The following is an 18,879-nucleotide window of genomic DNA, read 5'->3' on the forward strand; positions in this document are numbered from 1 at the left end:
AAGCCACATTAAGTCACCAGATGTTTTCATGGAGTTTGACTTGACGTTCTCTCCATACAAGATAGTTGTAAAAATAAATAACTGGTTGAATCGCAGGTGAAACAAAGTGGGCTTCTTAACATTACTGTGAACCCCTCATGTGCCACTATTTATTTATATATTTATATTTATATGTTTCCGCTTCCGGTTTGTTCACATGACTTGTGTTAGTGTCACATGAGACCCTCCTCCTAAGCTAAAGGTACTTCGCTAGTGCTAACAAAATGGCAGCATTCTTACAGTGGAGAAAATTTGTGTTTTTTGACAAAGAAACGGTGAAAGATCCTGTGGATAATGGAAAAAACTTTGTCCTTCCAAGCGGAATATCGGCTTGTGACTCCGGCCGGGGCCATATTGTTCTTGGAGATATCCTTTAACAGCAGTGACGAGCTAAGCTAATGTAACGCTGTTGACAGCTGAGCCTGTCAGGCGTACCCAGCCCAGACTCCGCTATGGTAAAAACATACTTCAAGCCAGCCAGCAAAGACGCTGTTTGGTAGCTTTCTTACAAATTAATACAACAATGATTTGTTCTCAATAGTGAAGCAAAGGGAAGTGAGCCGAGGAGTGACAGGTAGCGAAGAAGGAAAGGAGAAGTTTACCCCCGATATGTTCGCGTTCTCTCGTATTGGAGAGAACGTAACGCCAGTCGATTAAAAAATCTGGCAGTTTAATGTGACTTTGCTTATTGGCGAGGGAACATACCTGGTAGAACATGACATAAGACTTTTTACGAGTCGTTAGGAGCTACTCTTCACTTCGGCATACATCAAATACACCAAACAGCACTTATTTAAATGTATTCAACGTGTAAAAATGTATTTGTTTTCTTCTTCCCACAATATTCGTCCACCTAAATACACAGTGGAGGACGATAGCAATCAGTGTGAACCAGTTTGAGAAGTTGATTTTATTGAAATAATACGTTGATGAAAAATCACTATAGTATTACTCCTATAGGGACCTGTAGTGTGTCTGTGGTACTCAATAGTAAGTTTGTGACCTTATTGTACTTTAGGTATATATATTTTTTTATCTCCCATGGTATCAGTATAACATTCCTACTGCATGGGGACGTACAGTATAGCTTTGATATAAGAGTACGCTTCTAAAATTTATTAGAAGATCTTTTTTGTAAGGGAAATGGAACCACAGTTGATTTGGGCCTAGTCAGCTAAGATTATTTGCATCACATGTCCTGCTTATCCCGTGCCACAACTCTAGGTATTTGACCTTAACCCTCTCAATATTACATATGGAAGGCCAGATCTCGCTTTTGACACGTTCCCTGCAGCTGTCCTCCTTTCAGGCCTACAAGCTGCGGGTAACACACCTCTATCAACTGAAGCAGCACAGCATCCTTGTATCGGTGGGGCAGGATGAACATGGAATAAACCCCCTGGTATGTGCACAGACCTCCAGAGAAACACAAGACTTAGAACAATTGTCTCATTGTTTTTGATGGACCATCACTAAACTGAATCTGATCCTCATTGCACAGGTAAAGGTCTGGAACCTCGACAAGAGAGACAGCGGAAATCCTCTGTGCACCAGGATTTTTCCCGCCATTCCTGGGAACAAGCCGACGGAAGTGTCCTGCCTCAGCGTACATGAGAACCTCAACTTCATGGCGATCGGTAAGCCACATAAAGGCCCGCTTTAAGCCCGCCCTATAAATCAGCTCTATTGATCCTCCACTGCCATAGCGCTCTCTCCTTCCGGTTTGCAAGTGGGTGATGGTGGTGCTGTATTTTTTTGTCAGGCTTCACAGATGGCAGTGTGGTGTTGACCAAGGGCGACATCACCAGGGATCGACACAGTAAAACTCTGACGCTGCACGAGGGAACCTGCCCGGTCACAGGCCTCGCCTTCCGCCAGATGGGCAAGGTCACGCATCTGTTTGTTGCCACGCTGGAGAAAGTCCATGTAGGTCATTGGGATTGCACTTTGTGCCGGTTTTGCAGACACTGATTCGCTGGGAAATGAGCTAATTGACTTTTTGATGACTGTCAAGTTACTAAAAAGCCAGTTCCTTTAGCCAGTTGCCAGTTAGTTTAGAGATTAGAGAGTTAGAAATTGTGTTAATTATATCACTTTATTTAGTTATATAGCTTGCTTCCTGAAGAGTGACTTGCAGGTTGAAGAGAAACTTTATCAACTTTCATATCTTTATTCAAAATATAGGTGTATTTTACCTCAACATAAGCATAAATAGTCCTTTTACATCATCAAAATTCATTGGTATTTTGTTTGAACCGATCACAAACTTCCAGTCAGTATATGGGTAGCCTTACAAATCAATGTTATTAATAAATATGTCTCTATTCTCATTTGATATTCACTGGGTGGAGCCACCCTTGCATTTGTATGCATTTGTATTATAGATGGGGCCTTTATGGGGCTTATGTTACAATGCCTTGAACATCGTTGCTGTCAGGGGGGAAACCTTGTATCTCCAAAATGTCAACTGTTAAGGAACTCAGAAAAACATTCTTTTTAGCTTGACCACCATGCATTTTTGAGTTTATCCAATCGCTATAGAAAAAGTTTAATCAAAATTGGAGTTACTAGGTTTTCACATGAAAACAAAGCTATGTTAGACTATCTTGTAGAGCTTGCCATTCTCTGACCTAATTTCTGCCCCCTCATTTTCTCCTTATGGTCAGTGCTACACCCTGTCCATCAAGGAGTATCCTAAACTAGAACTGGACACACATGGCTGCGCGCTGCGCTGCTCCGCCCTCGCAGATCCCTCCCAGGATTCCCAGTTCATCGTGGCCGGCGACGATTGCGTATACCTGTACCAGCCTGATGAGCGAGGGCCCTGCTTCGCTTTCGATGGACACAAGCTGCTGGCCCATTGGCACCGAGGCTATCTGCTCTTACTCATCAGAGACACAAAGTCACCCACCAAGTAAGGACAACACTTGATAAATTTGATGAAACCGTATGTGATCATTGGGTTGTCGCAGCAGAGAAAAGGATATGACTAAGAATAAGTACTGAAGATAATGCAAAAAGTAATAACACCAACGTATTGAAAATAATACAGGAAATAAATAAATGAAGGTGCAGCGTCTTCACTGTGCAAGTGCACATTGCGAACTATTCACATTACAGGAGAAACAGTTCTACAAGAAACGTGTCCAGGCTGTACACATATGCATTGCAGATAATCACTTGGTCACATGTACAGGGGTGGAGGTAAATTATGTACAGAAATATGTCCACAGCTTGCAGATGTGTATTGTTAGCTATCAGCTTATATACAGAAATGAGTCATATGTATGTCATATCATATATAATCATATCTTAGGTATGTACAGGAATATGTACAGGTCATGTGCATGGACACAACAGGTTGAGCAGATGGAAGTAACATATGTACAGAAATAGAGAAATATGTCAGAAGAAGTAGTAAACGGTAGTAAACAAGGACTATTTCTTGTCAAACAGATTGTCAAATCATTCCATTTCAATATGGCATTGGTACATAGTAACACAGGGCATATGTTACAACGCAATCTTGAATTAATGGTTTGCAGCCCACTATTGAAAAATTATCCGAAAGATGAAACAGATTTGTCACAACAGGGGTAGAGATGGGTCTGTTCATCATGATCATTTTGGGAAATTGTGCACAAAGATGAACAAGCTTGTCGCAAGTATGACAGGGTGCTAAGGATGTAGGAGTACACCACTGATTGGCCAAAAAATAGTCTGTACATACACAATCAGCCCATAGATTGGGAAAACTTAGTATATGAACATCAAAAATTGTTCAGGAAATGGAAAGATAATTATCTGGCTGTTCCAACCTAAAGAGTTGTCTGGTAAAGCCCAAAGGTGTAGGTCGGACAGTCCCAAAAAAAAGCAATTTTTGCAATATATCATAATAGACAACTATATTACAGCTCATAATTTTTCATTTAACCAGTTTTTTCTTATTTTAGCTTCTTTTCAAGTAATTGGCAGCAGACATTGTCAGAATGCATATGAAAGTAATTTTTTTGCCAAAATGAAGACCTGTCTATAGTTGGTGCATTGCTATCAGTAAACCAACACTGAATTGCATTAAGTCAATGAAATCAAATAAACCAATTGAAAAAAGATTTTTTTAATGAATGTTTGACTCTCTAATTGACTTTCAGCCAGAAAGGACGCAGTCTCGTTTGCATAAGGCTATCTAAGCAAAGACAGAAGTGATCATAGGGATTTTTCATCCCAGCCTCACACAGATACATCTGCTTGTTACTGGTCTGCTTACACTGTTTACTCTCTACCCAGGACAGCGTTCGGTAGCAGGGAGACCTCTCCATCAGAAAAGCAGCTTCTGACCATCTACGACCTGGACAACAAGTTCATCGCCTACAGCGCCTCTTTTGACGACATTATCGATGTGCTGGCAGAGTGGGGCTCCTTCTACATCCTGACCAGAGACGGGAAGATGTTCGTTCTCCAGGAGAAGGACACGCAGACTAAACTAGAGGTGAGTCCCAAGGGCAGCATGAGGAAACAGATCCTTTTAAAAGGGTTTAAAAGAACAGCAGTGAGGAGGGGGATCGATTCCAGGAGACATCATCTCCTTGTTTGTCTTTAAAGATGCTGTTCAAGAAGAACCTGTTTGTGATGGCCATAAACCTGGCTAAGAGCCAACACCTGGATAGTGACGGACTGTCGGAGATCTTCAGACAGTATGGTGATCACCTCTACCTGAAGGGAGACCATGATGGCGCCATCCAGCAGTACATCCGGTAACTATATAAAAAGACATGATCAAGCATTACGACTAAACTCTAAGCATTTTATTTACTATTGTATCATCTAGAATCAGCGGATATGTAAGGATATGTAAGATAAATGGATAGAAAATACAGAGGCCCCAATCTTTATACTGTCATCATAACAAGCACAGAACAAGTGCAAATCTTCAAACTGCTTTTGGGGATTGGATTGTCGAGCACTCTCCCTGGTAAATCAACCGCAGTTAAACCTTCACCATTACCTTCTCACAGCACCATTGGAAAACTGGAGCCGTCTTACGTGATCAGGAAATTCCTGGACGCGCAGAGGATCCACAACCTGACGGCGTACCTGCAAGCCCTGCACAGGCAGTCGCTGGCCAACGCAGACCACACCACACTGCTGCTCAACTGTTACACCAAGCTGAAGGACAGCTCCAAGCTGGAAGAGTTCATCAAGGTGAGTGTGCCTGGGAAAGCTGAGCGCCGAGGACGCATCATTTATAATTTCTTACTGAACAGGTCATTTACGGCCACCGTATTATAACGCTATTCTCTTCCCACGTACTGTCAACAGAGCAGTGAGAGTGAGGTCCACTTTGACGTCGAGATCGCCATCAAGGTTCTCCGCCAGGCCGGCTACCACAGCCATGCCGTTTTCCTGGCCGAGAAACACATGCACCATGAGTGGTACCTGAAGATCCAGCTGGAAGACCTCAAGGTTTAAAACATTTTGGAAGCAGATTTACAAACCTGTGTTAAGATAATCTGTTGGCGCGAGGCTGAGAAGTACTTTGTCTAAACTCAGAACTCAATGTCAGAACTCCTACAGCTTAAATGAGTTACTTTTGCACATTGGCAGCCTCTATAGTGAGGAGAGGGAAATATTTGCCATTTCTGATCCATTAGGATCAGGAAAGCCCTTCTTCACCACCTGCTTAGAGATATGCTTTTGCTTTCCTTTCTTTCTCCTGACATTTAGGAGAAATATCTATAATATATTGATCGATTAGTTATCAAATCCCATCAGTGCTAACATTAAAATCAACAGTTCCTGTGAGCAGAGAGGATCATCACTGGCCATTCAAGTTCATTTTGGCAGCTCCAGAAGGTTTCAAGCAGGGGAAATGGGCTGATTAGCCAAAACCCAACTACATGATTCAGGCTGATTTGTAATTTTAAATGAAAAACTTAGAAAATGATGCTTTAACTTACAGTATTTGTCTCTGACAAGATTAGTTGTGAATTAGTCACCAGCTGTTCTTACTATTGAAATAAGTCTTGAATAGCAGATGATTTTGACTTTGGCTTCATTACTAATTCACATTCAAGTTAATTCTGAAAAAAAAACGTAATTGCTCCATGTTTTTCTGTGGAAGTAGCACTGCAGCCTTAAAGCGGAAAACAAAAACCTAAACACCTTGTATTAGTAATCCAATTTGATTCATTTAAGTATACAAGCAAGATTTTGCTTCATAGGACACAAATCATAACCCTAATGATAATTATCCAGATGAACGCACTTACAACACTTCATCCAATTCAGCCGCCATTTCTCTCGCTCCGTGTCACAGAACTACCAAGAAGCGCTCCGCTACATCGGGCGCCTGCCTTTCGAACAGGCTGAGAGCAACATGAAGCGCTACGGCAAGACGCTGATGCACCACGTCCCCGACGGCACCACGCTGCTCCTGAAGGGCCTGTGCACCGACTACCAGCCCAGCCGAGACGCTGCCGACAGAGACAGCCTGGAGAGAGGCTCGGCAAACAAGGTAACGCAAACTACAAGTAAGGCAAAAATATTTCCAAGGTAAAGCAAACTATCCCTGTAAGTCTGCCCCCTCCTCCAATACCTAGTAAAAAGTAGCTATTGTTTGGCATAGCAATGTGATCTAAAACAGGTCAGGTTTTGGTGTCAGTCCCTCAGAATCAAAGAGAAAGGGCATTTTTCTAGACTCATCATTTTGTTCAGTCTGGTTTGCTTTACCTTCAATAACTGGTAAAGCAAACCAGTAAAACCACACTGATGAATATATTTGTGATTACTGGAAGTGGAAGAACAACCACTGTTTCAATATTTGAGAAAATATATCCACAGAATATCCAATATTCAGTTTCAAGATAACTTTACTCTGGTCACGTACAACCAACATTCAGGGAAACATAGGAAAACACTAACTGAACTAGAAGTAGACGAGGCAGGTTGAGGGAAAGTGGGCCCAACAAAAAGGTAAATCACAACACTTCATCACAAAGTAACTCCTGGAATGCACCATGACAGATTGATGATGCACAACAGTCAGTGTATCATCCCGAGCGGGGGGGGGGGATTTTCCCTTTTAAAGGTCTGTCAATATCCCTTTTGGTCCCAGGCCAACTCCGAGGAGTTCATCCCAATCTTCGCCAACAACCCACGGGAGCTGAAGGCCTTCCTGGAGCACATGATCGAGGTGGAGCCCTTCTCTCCTCAGGGTGTGTACGACACGCTGCTGGAGCTGCGGCTGCAGGACTGGGCACACGAACAGGATCCTGAGGTTGGCGCAACACACACACAAACTATAAACATGAATCCACACTGGATTACACAATATATGTAGAACACAGATTGCATTAACCGGTTCAAGTGATGGCAATCCAGCAAACTGAAAGCCTCCCAGACATATTATTGAGCAGAAATGAAAAATCATTGTAGGTGTATTTGTAAAGAGTTTTGCGTTACATCTTTGTCTATTTGTGTGGCAGAGAAAGAAGGTCCTGCAGGGGGCAGCACTGTCTCTGTTGAGGAGCGACAACACCGTGTTTGACAAGGCCCTGGTCCTCTGTCAGATGCACAACTTCAAAGAAGGCGTCCTCTACCTCTATGAGAAGGGCAAACTGTGAGTGTCTGAAAAACATCTGAAAGGGGTTTTTAAATGAGCTGGAAAAAACTGGTTTTCACTGAGCTGAGATTGATGTTTCCTCTGGAGAGTCAGGCTAGGTCTGCACTGGTTGGAGCATATTTTGGGGCAGTTTTGACCAATATCTGGTGTAGTTAAATCTTGTCTTATGAGAGGGTTAAGGTATAAATCTCATGTCTCCCAATCTAGCTGTAGACCAGTCAGGGCCATCAAGATGATTTCAAACACGTTTGCTTTTCACAACTTGAGTGTGTGGTGTGAGATGGTCAGTGACATAAATCTGAAAGTTCAGACCTGCAGTAGTCGAAGAGAGTTGAACTCATAAAAAAGAATGACAGTTTGATGAGTGGTGTTAGCCTGCCGTGGCATTAAATCACCTCCACTAGCCCACACCATCTGCTTTATAAAAACAATATGTCTGTCTGATTTATCTTGGCGGTGCAGTGCAAGTGCAAGTGTATTGCTAAGCAGAAATGTCTAGTGATCTGATTTTAATTCTTGGCATTTATCCACTACATGACAAAGAGCTAGACTACAATATGTGTGTATACTGCAGATACCCATTGACTGTATGCAATACTGGCATGCAGGTTAGTAAACATCTGAAGTGTTAGAATCGCATATCAGAGATTACCAGCACAATTAAAGCACTGGCACGCTGCATATTATTGAGCCGCTGATGGTAAAGGCTATAGATGTTTATATTTGACTAGAATTAAATTGCTTAATAGCCGCTGATTTCACTGTAGTAGATTTTAAAGTGTTTACAAAGACAAAGTAAACCATTTACAGCTTCAGAATACATTTTTAGAATTGAACTGTTATCCCTATGATCCTTGTATATCGGTGTGTATCACCACAATTTGAATGTGTAATATTTGTCGCTAAAATGAACATCATTATTTGCGTTCCCGTGCAGGTACCAGCAGATTATGCACTACCACATGCAGAACGAGGAGTACGGCAAAGTGGTGGAGGCCTGCAAGCGCTACGGGGACCAGGAGGTTTGCCTGTGGGAGCAGGCGCTGGGATACTTCGCCAGGAAAGAGGAGGACTGCAAGGCCTACATCAGCCAGGTCCTGCTGCACATCGACCAGAACAACCTGATGCCTCCTTTACTGGGTGAGCTGGACGCGCTTTTCCATGTCCATTTTCCATGTTCTCTGTAGCAGTCTCTTCTCACTGTAATACAAGTGAGCTTTCCGAAATGTTACAGTTATTCTGTAAATATGTGATCAGGCTAGGGTTCGACTTATACGGGTTTTTGAAGGCCAGTACTGATATTTTTGGATTCAAGCTGACAATAGCTGATATTTTGTGCTGATATTCAATATGTTTTTATTATTTTCATGCTAAAAAATTAAAGATTTTTGATGTGTAGCCCCAGAATTTGATTCTTATGAGGGTGGAAAAGTCTCTGAACCAGTAGTTAAACAATGGGACACTAAAATTACCTTCTGAAACCCAGGATAATAATAATAATATTATTCATGCATACTTGTATTGGAGTCTGATCAAAATAAGTTCAGGTTGAGGGCTTCCCATGGAAAACCAGTGAAACATTGCTCAATGATACAAAAAATGTCATCAAACAAACTGCATCCATCTTATCAGAGGTGAACGATACTGACTGGCCGATTATTGATTTTTAATTGGCCAATATCGGCATGATACAGTCGGCTATTCCCTCCACTCTAAGGCTATTTGCATGCAGCATCAGTAGCATGTAGTTTGACCAGAAGGTGTCGCTCAGCGTTCATACCTGTTCTGTTTCTGGCCACAGTGGTGCAGACGCTGGCGCACAACTCGACGGCCACGCTGTCCGTCATCAAGGACTACCTCATCAACAAGCTGCAGCGGGAGAGCCAGCAGATCGAGGACGACGAACGCAAGATCAGCCAGTACCGCGAGGAAACGGCCCACCTCCGCTCCGAGATCCAGGAGCTCAGAAGCAGGTTGGTAACATGAGGGATGGGATTTTTTTTCAAGATTTGTTTTTTTTATGTCTCCCCTAGATGTTGTTGAGGTTCCTACTAGTCACCAATAGAAGTCACAGATGACTTAATACCCCACGTTTCCTTCCAGTGCGAAGATTTTCCAGAAGACCAAGTGCAACATGTGCAACAGCCCCCTGGAGCTGCCCTCCGTCCACTTCCTGTGCAGCCACTCCTTCCACCAGCACTGCTTCGAGAGCTACGCCGAGAGCGAGGCCGAGTGTCCCACCTGCACCCCGGAGAACCGCAAGGTGATGGACATGCTGCGCGCCCAGGACCAGAAGCGCGACCTGCACGACCACTTCACCAGACAGGTGAACCAAACTCAAGCTAAAAACACGATCATCGCTTCCTATAGGCTGCTTTCTGCTGTGATTGGCCGGTTGATTGCAGTGGAAATCACTTTTTCTGTGAAAGCTTCAGCATAATTCTGCGCAGGTTTATGATCTGGCATCATAGCGAGCTAATGACATTTTTTTCTGTATATATGCTGTAAATCTTTTTTCATATTTTCTAATATATATATTGCATATATCTCTATACTTGTATTTATTTCATACCGCATAAATTTTCATTTTTTAATACATTTTCATACTATACACCCTGCACTGTATATAGGCTACTGCACTTTTTTACTTGGTAGCCTATGTTTTACTGAATGTTTTTTGCCATATACTTGAACCATGGCGATTGTAAAAATGTAATCTAATTGTGCTAATTTTTGATATGTTTTGTCTGGATAATATATGATACCGTTGCCATAATACTGCAGGAAAAATTCAAGCCGTTTTTTCTTTTCTTTGTGTTTCAGTTACGCAGCTCCAATGACGGGTTCTCAGTGGTGGCCGACTACTTTGGCCGAGGAGTGTTTAACAAACTGACTCTGGTCACTGACCTTCCCGGCGGCAAAAACGCTGCCAGTCTGGAAGTGGACCTGCAGAGAGACCTTCTCATCCACACCAAGAGGAACAGCTAGAACCTCCAGCCAAACCGAATACGGTCCGAATCCTACCTGAGGAGCCATTTTGTGTCCCGCTTGACATCATCAAGGGTCCTGACCTGAAGCTTTGCTGCACAGGATGTCACTTTATTTAGCAGAGAATGCACAGTTGCCTGCTGTTACTCCCTGTGATGAACTTGTTTGTATAGTTCCCCTGTGTGTGTGTCCCCTTTCACTGGGGACATGTGTAAAATGTTTTTAAGATTGAAACGTCTAATACTGTGTCTATAAACCCTGCTGAATCATGCCTTGGAGAATATCTGATTCACTGTGCTTGGTTGTACTCTTAAATATCATTAATCTTGCACAAGCTCTTAAAAATAGTTAAATCATCAGTGAAATGGTTACTGATTACTCTGTCATGCTAACTTGAATAAAATTGTGAATGTCATGCATCCCAGGACTTGGTTTATACCATAATAATTTAGATGTAGATATTTAGCCTTGCTTCTAGGCTTTATGTATTCATAAGTCATTCACTATTGCTCATATGAACAGTGTTTTATCATTTTAAAGGAACAGAATTAAATCATTAAATCATATCTCAGACACCACTGATCTCATTTGGTACCAGCAGATTAAAAAAATGACACAGATTGGCCTGATGGGGGCACTATAATAACAGGTCATACTGTCAAACTTTCCCACACAGCCAAACCACTGTACCAATGACAGTACCATTGATCCTTATTTCCCCTTATATATTATTGGGAGGGAGGCACTGTTGTATTTTTTATGAATCATAATGGATAAAAGCCTCAGATAAATGCCTGAAATGTAAAATGAAATCCAGAAATTTCATTTTATTCTACAGTTGTATTGATTGTAAATCACTTTGGCTAGGGGGAACACCTAAAGGCCTCATGGAAGCCATATTGACTTTACTGTAGAACAACCTCCTAATCTGCTCAGGGCAGAATGAATCATTAATTACTGATTAATAATAACTGCTGTGGGAACCGGCCAACATGCAGGCTGCTGATATCTCAGCCACAATGTTTAGAATAGGATTGTTCAGCTACAATTGAAGACATAATGGAATTTGATACTCTGAAGCCAAGACACCAGTGAACTTCAACCTTTGCAACCAAAGAGCAACTATGTTCTACCCAAGTGCAACTGTGCTGTTTCTGAAGTGGTTATTTTTGCACTCTTTTGTACCAATGTGCATTAGGTAGTTTTACTCATTTAATATAAGGATTTGTTGGATTTATTACATTATCAACGGTGTATGCTTTTGTAGGATGGAAGGACAACAATGTGCAAACTTGTACATGGTTTAGGTTACGTTTACCTTAGATAGATAACGATAGATAACATATAGATAGACAGCATTTTAGAATTCATACACTTCAAAAAATCTCTGTGCAGATTTAACATTAAATGAAACAAACATGATTCAACAAATAAAATGCAAGGAGATTTTATTGGTAAAAGATTGGTAGATTGGGTGGAGGGTTCAATCATTTTCTTTTCCCATTTACTCCTATTCAGAATCACATGGAGCTAATTTAGTGTCCAATCCACATGACTTGCATGTCTTTGTAGTGTGGGAGGAAACCGGAGCGCCCGGAGGAAACCCACGCGAACACGGGGAGAACATGCAAACTCCACACAGAAAGGACCGGGGCCGAAGATTCGAACCCCGGGACCTTCTTGCTGTGAGGCCACAGTGCTAAACACCGAGCCACCGTGACGCCCATGGAGTGATCTATGAAGGTAAATCAAACTCAAAAACACCTGAGAACATGGAGAGTGGATTTTAACTTTTGTGTTTTGGAATTTGGAGTCACAGAAAATATCCACAAAACCTGCGATTTAACTTTGAAATCCACAGAAAAGATTGACAAATCTGCCAGTAAAAATCACAGACTGCCGCAGACGTCCCTTTCTCTCATAAGTTGTCTTTTAAAATTGACAGTAAACATTTAGTCTGACTTTTCTCTTCCACATATCCTGACAATCCATTTTTGACACGTTACTATCCAAGCTTTCTGCCACCTGTTTTGAAGCCTTTTCCTGGTTATTTATACTTAATGTGGCCAAATGCATTTCTTTTTTTGCATTTCTGCTTATTGGACGGTACAGTGAAGAAAGACAGGAAAGTGGGGAGACAGAGAGCGTTTGGTAAAGTCTTTGCTGCAGTGTCAGCCTTTGCCCAACCATACAGCTGATGAAGCTCGCACAGGCTTCATCTGTAAAAAGCAGCTAGTGTGATTGGTCAGATGAACATTTTGTCCTCTCACCTCACCTCTCCCCTCTACACGTTTGTAAATCGTTTTGAGACAAACAAGTCACAAGAAGAGTGTCGACAGTTGTAGCTGTTTTAAAAAAAAAAAACTGCATTCAAGTGCTAATTTAATGCTTACAAATTTGCACTTTTGTGATTCTTTTTTCGTCTGTGGATTCAAATTTAACACGCTGGTTTGCAGGTATTTTCAGCGACTACAAATTCTGTAACACAAAGTCAAATCTAATGTATGTATTCTCAGGTGTTTGGAGTCTGATTCACCTTCACAGATCAGGAGGGGTTGGTGGGGCAGATGGAGGCTGAAGTGTGGCTCGCTGTTGGCTGGACGGGAAGCCTGAACAAGTGGTGGGTAGCAGCTGGAAGACACCATGGAAAGCCGTTACACCCGGGGGAATGACGAAGACCAGGGTGAAGGTTCCTCCTGTCCAGGCTCCGTTTACCAGACCATCAGCACAATGCCACCACCTAAAAGCAGGATTACTGCACAAGAAGAGACTAGGGTGAAAACTACACAGCTCTTCTATTTCCCACCTTGGAGGTAATCACCCTCTCCCCGATCGGCTGCAGCCGCACAGCTGGCATTTTCTCCCTCTTCAGCAGGCTACCCTCCTTGCCGCTGAAGAGTGCTGTGGCAGCTGATCTAGCTGCTGGTCTAGATGCAGCACATGTTTTGGCCAAATGGTGGTGCTGCTCCTTAATCCATGGATGCTGCAGAGCCTCCTCTGGTGTCATGCGCTTCTCTGGGTCATATCTAAACAGCGACATACATGCAGGTACTGTAGTCCACACATTCAGAGAGAAACTATGGATTCTCTAAAAGATACTTTGAAAGAAAGTTTGACTAACTTAAATGAAAGAACAAATGAATTCGGACAACTCCACAGATATGGAAAAGTAATTGCTATGGAGTGTTTCTGAGGGATTGCACTTACTTGAGGCAGCGCTGGAGGAAGTCCAGGAAATTAGCGTCCTTGGTATTCAGGAGCTCGGCCAGACTGAAACTGTTGACATGGTTCCTTGGCATGCCTTTAGAATCTGCACAACCATAACATATTGACAACTCAATATCTTGCAGAGGATCACAACTTCATTGACCCTATCATAAAGATGCGCAGCCAAGAAACAGTCAAAAGGCTTCAACGGTTTTGCTCACCAAAGTACTTGTCCATTTTGGGTGCCGTCCGCAGGAACTCTTTAGGAGGGATACCCAGCACCTTAAATAATACGCATTCAAACCAAATTATATCTTGGCTAATAAATATTTGCTACAGTCAATGAAATAGCAAATGGCCTGAAGTTACTGTTCTACATCTTTTAGTATTACCTCCATTATACAGTACAACTGGTTCTCCATGTCGGTGCCTGGAAAGAGACGGGAGCCCATGCACAGCTCGGCCAAGATGCAGCCGAAGCTCCACATGTCGACGGCCGCGCTGTAGTCTTTTCCCAGCAGCACCTCGGGGGACATGTAGAACAAAGTCTGGACGCAGGGATAGGCTGGAGGAGGAAGAGGGAAAGACAGTTTACAAAGTCTGTAGTATTTAATTTACTTCAAATATCAAGCAACTACTACAATTAACAACTCTACAATATCTTTAAAGAAACATGGCTTATTATATAATGATAAAAATCCACACACTCACCTTTGTCATGCTCAAAGGAGCTCGCACCGAAGTCAATCACCTTGACCGGCTCATGGTCCTTATTGGACAGAAGGATGTTCTCCTGAAAAAAGCAACATGTAGATATGGCCAGGTATGGCGAGGAATCAAGAATCAGTGAGAATTTGATTTGAATACCCAACACTCATGGATTGTTTTTGATTTTGAGTTGAAACAATGGATGGTTGTCTCCTATGGTTCCGTACCGGTTTCAGGTCGCAGTGGATGACCCCCTCCTCCTTCAGCATCTGAAGGCAGTTGAGAAGGTCTGTAGCGTACCGTCTCACCTCAGAGATGCCGAAACCCTTGAAGTTGCTCTCCTTGATCTTCTCATGGAGGTCTTTCCTGGAGAAAGAGAGCAATACACTTCCTTTACCTTTTGATCTCAAACAACCCCCCAGCCCCATTTTCAGTTCCTCGTAAGCGGGAAAAACCATACTCCCTTCCTACTTTTGGTTCAAATTTGTCATAATCTGTAGTTTGCTTGCACGAGTCCAGCTGCTTGGTCATAATAAAGGAAGTGTAGTGTTTTCTGAACGTACCCCATGAGTTCAAAGGAGATGCAGAGATGGCTGCGGAAGTAGAAATGCTCCTTCATGTGGAGGATATTGGCCGTGTTGTTCTTGTCCATCTTCCGCAGCGCATCTAAAATCTCCACCTCGGCCACCGCCTCATGGTGGAAACTGAATACCAAGGACCACAGAGAACAACATAAGCTCAGCGATAATGAGCGACTGCTGTCTAAACTGAATCATACAGAATTATTGTCTCATTAATGTAACAGTCCTGTCTGCTGTACTTTGGTTTTAGAAAATCTTTCACCTGTCCTGGTTTCGGATGACTTTGAGGGCCACAATCTCCATCGTTTTGTGGTCCCGGCACTTGAGGACCTGGCCATAGGTGCCTTCACCGATCAGCTCCAGCACCTCGAAGCGATAGGCCAAGTGGTCTTTCAAGACCTGTGGAGAAAAGGTTTAGCCCTTGATCAGCTGATAAAATCCACCATAGGACAAACACACCCCACGCTAGCTAGCCATCCAACAGTGGTGGTAAACTTCAAATTCAACTGCTTCAAACACTAGTTAAATGTTGTCCATCCCTACAGCCAACGGTTCAGTAGTTACCATCCTGTAGTATCCATCCTCATCATCATATCCAGAGTTGCGGGGGAAGGACCTGGATCCCTGGATCTTCTTGGCATTCATGCCAAGATACCACACCTGTGTGTAGTCTTTGATCTCCTCCCGCTCAAACACTGTCAGATGTTTTCTGTAGGTCTTCAAGACATCTGCATGGAGGGGAAGAAAAGGTCTGTCAGACATCTCTCTCTCCATGTCCCTCTCTCATCGTTATACTGCAAGATTCTAAAAAGGCCTTAAAACTTGTATCCTAAACCTTTTAAACGATTCAAGAAGCCCTCCTCCTGGTCTCAGCCCACACTTACATGCAGTGGACATGGCCAGTCGTCCGTCAGAGGACCGGCCCTTGTCTGCCTTCTGCTTGGAATCTTCCAAGCTTTCCTTGGCGAAAACCTGTCCGCTCTGCTCTCTCTCCTGCTGCTGCTCACAGGGATCGAATGCACACATGAAACGTTTAGGCAAAACTTTTCACTGAGGACACAGATGATAACAAATGTGGAAATAAGCATCAGTAGGACTGACCTGAAGACCGCCATGGTGGGGTGTTTTCGGCCGGCTCTTGCGGATTTGTGGCAGGACGGCATCCAGCTGCTGAGGGAGCTTGGGAGGGTTCACGGCAGCAGACTTCAGCACCAGCGGGGGCAGGGTGACTCTCTTGGTGACAGTATTCTGTGCATCAAAAAAGAGACGGTATCTGTGTTCAATCAACAAATCTTTCTGCATTTTAATTTGTAATAGGATTTTAAAAAAAAGTCAATGGGAATGGTTTAACCTGAAAGTGGTTGTACCTTCAACAGAAACTAAAGAAATTCATAGTTCTTTAAAACAGATAATTTTAACAAACAACAACCTACTTGTTATGTAGCAATAATCATAGGCTTTCGACAACCATAAACAACATAGCAATAAACAACAACGTTATAAACAGGAAAAATGTTTTCTGCACATTTAGTACAAATCATGTCTGTTCTTTATTGAGCAGCATGTAATTAATAAAAGTAACAGTAAAAAGAGGAATGGGTGCTCCTGTATTTACATGTGTGTATGTGTGGTGAACAAAGCATGCTACTTGTTGATATGGGTTTAATAAAATAATAATCTTGCTATTTTACAGGCTGGGGAGTGCTGCTCTGACAAAGCAATCCTCCACAGGTATTCTTGAAAAATGGAAGCCAATGCACTATTAGTTATGGTAGAAAAAGAATTTATCTTTCTACGGCTGCCCAATATAAAACCTAAAAACCTTACCGGCTGCTTGACCCTGCTGAATCCCTGCTGAATGCCTTCAGCCTGGTGCTTGAACCGCTGTGGATGGGCTGCAGGTTTAGCTGTAGGTAGCTGAAGGGATGGGATGATATTGCAGTGAGAATTACACAATTAGCACACATTAATCTACAAATGTACATCTTCTATTTTTTTTCACTGACTTCACTGTACTAGCTCAAGGATGCTGCTTGGAGCAAAACCATCACAAAATCTATGGCTGTAAGGAGGAGTACTGGCAGATTGTGAAGCTGGCTTACATCAATAAACTCTTAAATAGTATAAACAGAGCAAAGCAGGATCTTAAATTGAGTAGCGACCAATGATTCAATCCATATCCAACGCAGTGGTTCTCAAAGTGGGAACCCTGGGGGTCCCTTGAGGGTTTGCCAGGGTTTTTTTTATTAAGAATTCAACTGATAATAACTTATCACAGAGAGTGTATAACAGGGACTTTTATAATCATTTATTAATCTTGTCAAATGGGGGTTCTTGGTATCAAAACGTGAAATTGAGAAACCTTGATGTGAAACGCTTGAGTCTTCAGTGAAAAATCAATCAAGCCTACCTTGTTGGGTTGTGCGTTGTCCCTTCGTTTGAGAAGCTTCTCTGGCTTCTTTGAAACGTGTTTGCTGGAAATGTCAATCAGGTCGGAAAAGTTCATGTTGCTGGTTTGTCTGTTCATGTACTCAGAAATCACTTACTGGAAACAAGTCAGTCGATCGTTGCTCTGGACTGAACGCTGCAGTGGAAAACTGAACTTAACACTTAATTATGACGGCGTAGCCTAATGCTGCGCGTAATAAAGAACAGCAGCAAAAACACCTATAGTAATCCTATAGTAAATTATAGAAGGATACTATACAAATATCACAGTCAAGAACCTATAGAAATATTAAAGTACTGTCTTGGGGATACCATAGCACATAAACAATGCTATAAAGTAGCCTACAAAATGTCATTATAGACTCACTATTGACTGATACAGATAAAATACCATAACATATTATGAAGTCAATATAAAGTCAATATTGAATACCACAGACACAGAAGTCTTTACAAGAATATTATAGGACTATGAAAATTAAATTATGAAAAATACCATACAGCAGGATAAGGTCACTATAAACTCACTACTGAGTGCCACACACATCAGTCTCTATAGGAATATTATAGGCTTTCTCTATTATCTCTGATCCCACTCACCCATCCCACATTTAAAAGAAGTAGTAAATCACTGTGCACAAAACACAGACACAACTTAACTTTTGGTCACGTGACACAGCCCTTCAGCATTTTGGATCCATTTTGAAAAATCTGAATGAGAGATTTAGTGAGTTGCATTTGCATTTCATATCTAAAGGAATCACTTGAGATGTGGCAATGGCTGCAAATGGAGACCCTGGGTGTATGAAATTCATATTTGATTTCACATTATAAGTATCCCATCACTCATTTAACCAGAAAAGGTTTTTGTTATGTGCTCCAGCTACCAGTTATGGGCATCAAACCAGCCACTCCCTGACATGGTGTGTTTGGTTAAGCATTAATTCATCATAATCTTCATTTAAACAGGGGAAATTACAGAGAGCAGTGCTTTTGTTTACAGTTGGTAGTAAGTATTATCATTGAAAATATATTGTGAAACTTTGTAATAAAAACACACATCATAAAATAAGAAAGAGAGACACATGAAACAAAGGATGAACAACACAATGAAGAAAAATGATTACAGGGGTAGAAACACAATCCATTACAAAAATATAAACATGCAAATACAGAATTAATCTAAAATGAAAGAATGGGATGAGAATCAAAATATTTTCTGTGGTTTATACAGTAGTGATGTATACTATCTGTGATCTACAGGCAGTGATGGTTGGACGTCAACTG

At 42.1% G+C, this 18,879-nt stretch overlaps 2 protein-coding genes across 5 annotated transcripts; one reads left to right on the forward strand and one right to left on the reverse strand.

Annotated features, from left to right (window-relative positions):
* Positions 1 to 253: 253 nt before the first annotated feature.
* On the forward strand, positions 254 to 11,141 carry vps11 (VPS11 core subunit of CORVET and HOPS complexes). 4 transcript variants are annotated; one of them, XM_071536514.1, is made up of 16 exons: positions 254 to 405; positions 1,293 to 1,446; positions 1,534 to 1,676; positions 1,802 to 1,965; positions 2,706 to 2,953; positions 4,327 to 4,528; positions 4,642 to 4,793; positions 5,055 to 5,247; positions 5,359 to 5,502; positions 6,356 to 6,553; positions 7,154 to 7,315; positions 7,524 to 7,657; positions 8,598 to 8,800; positions 9,462 to 9,633; positions 9,764 to 9,986; positions 10,484 to 11,141. In XM_071536514.1, exons 1-16 carry the CDS (start codon positions 264 to 266, stop codon positions 10,646 to 10,648), a joined length of 2,799 nt encoding a protein of 932 aa, XP_071392615.1. In that variant the 5' UTR covers positions 254 to 263; the 3' UTR covers positions 10,649 to 11,141. The 4 variants fall into 4 exon arrangements, with proteins under 4 accessions (XP_071392615.1, XP_071392614.1, XP_071392613.1 ...); XM_071536513.1 differs by having other exon boundaries at positions 1,293 to 1,441; positions 1,541 to 1,676; XM_071536512.1 differs by having other exon boundaries at positions 1,293 to 1,441; positions 1,541 to 1,676; positions 5,055 to 5,241.
* Positions 11,142 to 13,186: 2,045 nt separating this feature from the next.
* Positions 13,187 to 17,650, reverse strand: LOC139658386 (dual specificity tyrosine-phosphorylation-regulated kinase 4-like). Its single transcript, XM_071536511.1, has 14 exons — positions 17,555 to 17,650; positions 16,972 to 17,061; positions 16,246 to 16,392; positions 16,029 to 16,143; positions 15,709 to 15,872; positions 15,407 to 15,543; positions 15,127 to 15,267; positions 14,791 to 14,929; positions 14,567 to 14,648; positions 14,248 to 14,420; positions 14,077 to 14,137; positions 13,856 to 13,958; positions 13,435 to 13,674; positions 13,187 to 13,388 (listed from the first exon to the last, which is right to left on the reverse strand). Exons 1-14 carry the CDS (start codon positions 17,648 to 17,650, stop codon positions 13,187 to 13,189), a joined length of 1,890 nt encoding a protein of 629 aa, XP_071392612.1.
* Between the last annotated feature and the right edge of the window lie 1,229 nt (positions 17,651 to 18,879).

Source organism: Centroberyx affinis, unplaced genomic scaffold (assembly GCF_046629955.1).
Source record: "Centroberyx affinis isolate AG114_WGS23_722 - 3 ecotype Tasmania unplaced genomic scaffold, CSIRO-AGI_Caff_v1 ptg002886l_1, whole genome shotgun sequence".
Lineage (NCBI taxonomy): Eukaryota > Metazoa > Chordata > Actinopteri > Beryciformes > Berycidae > Centroberyx > Centroberyx affinis.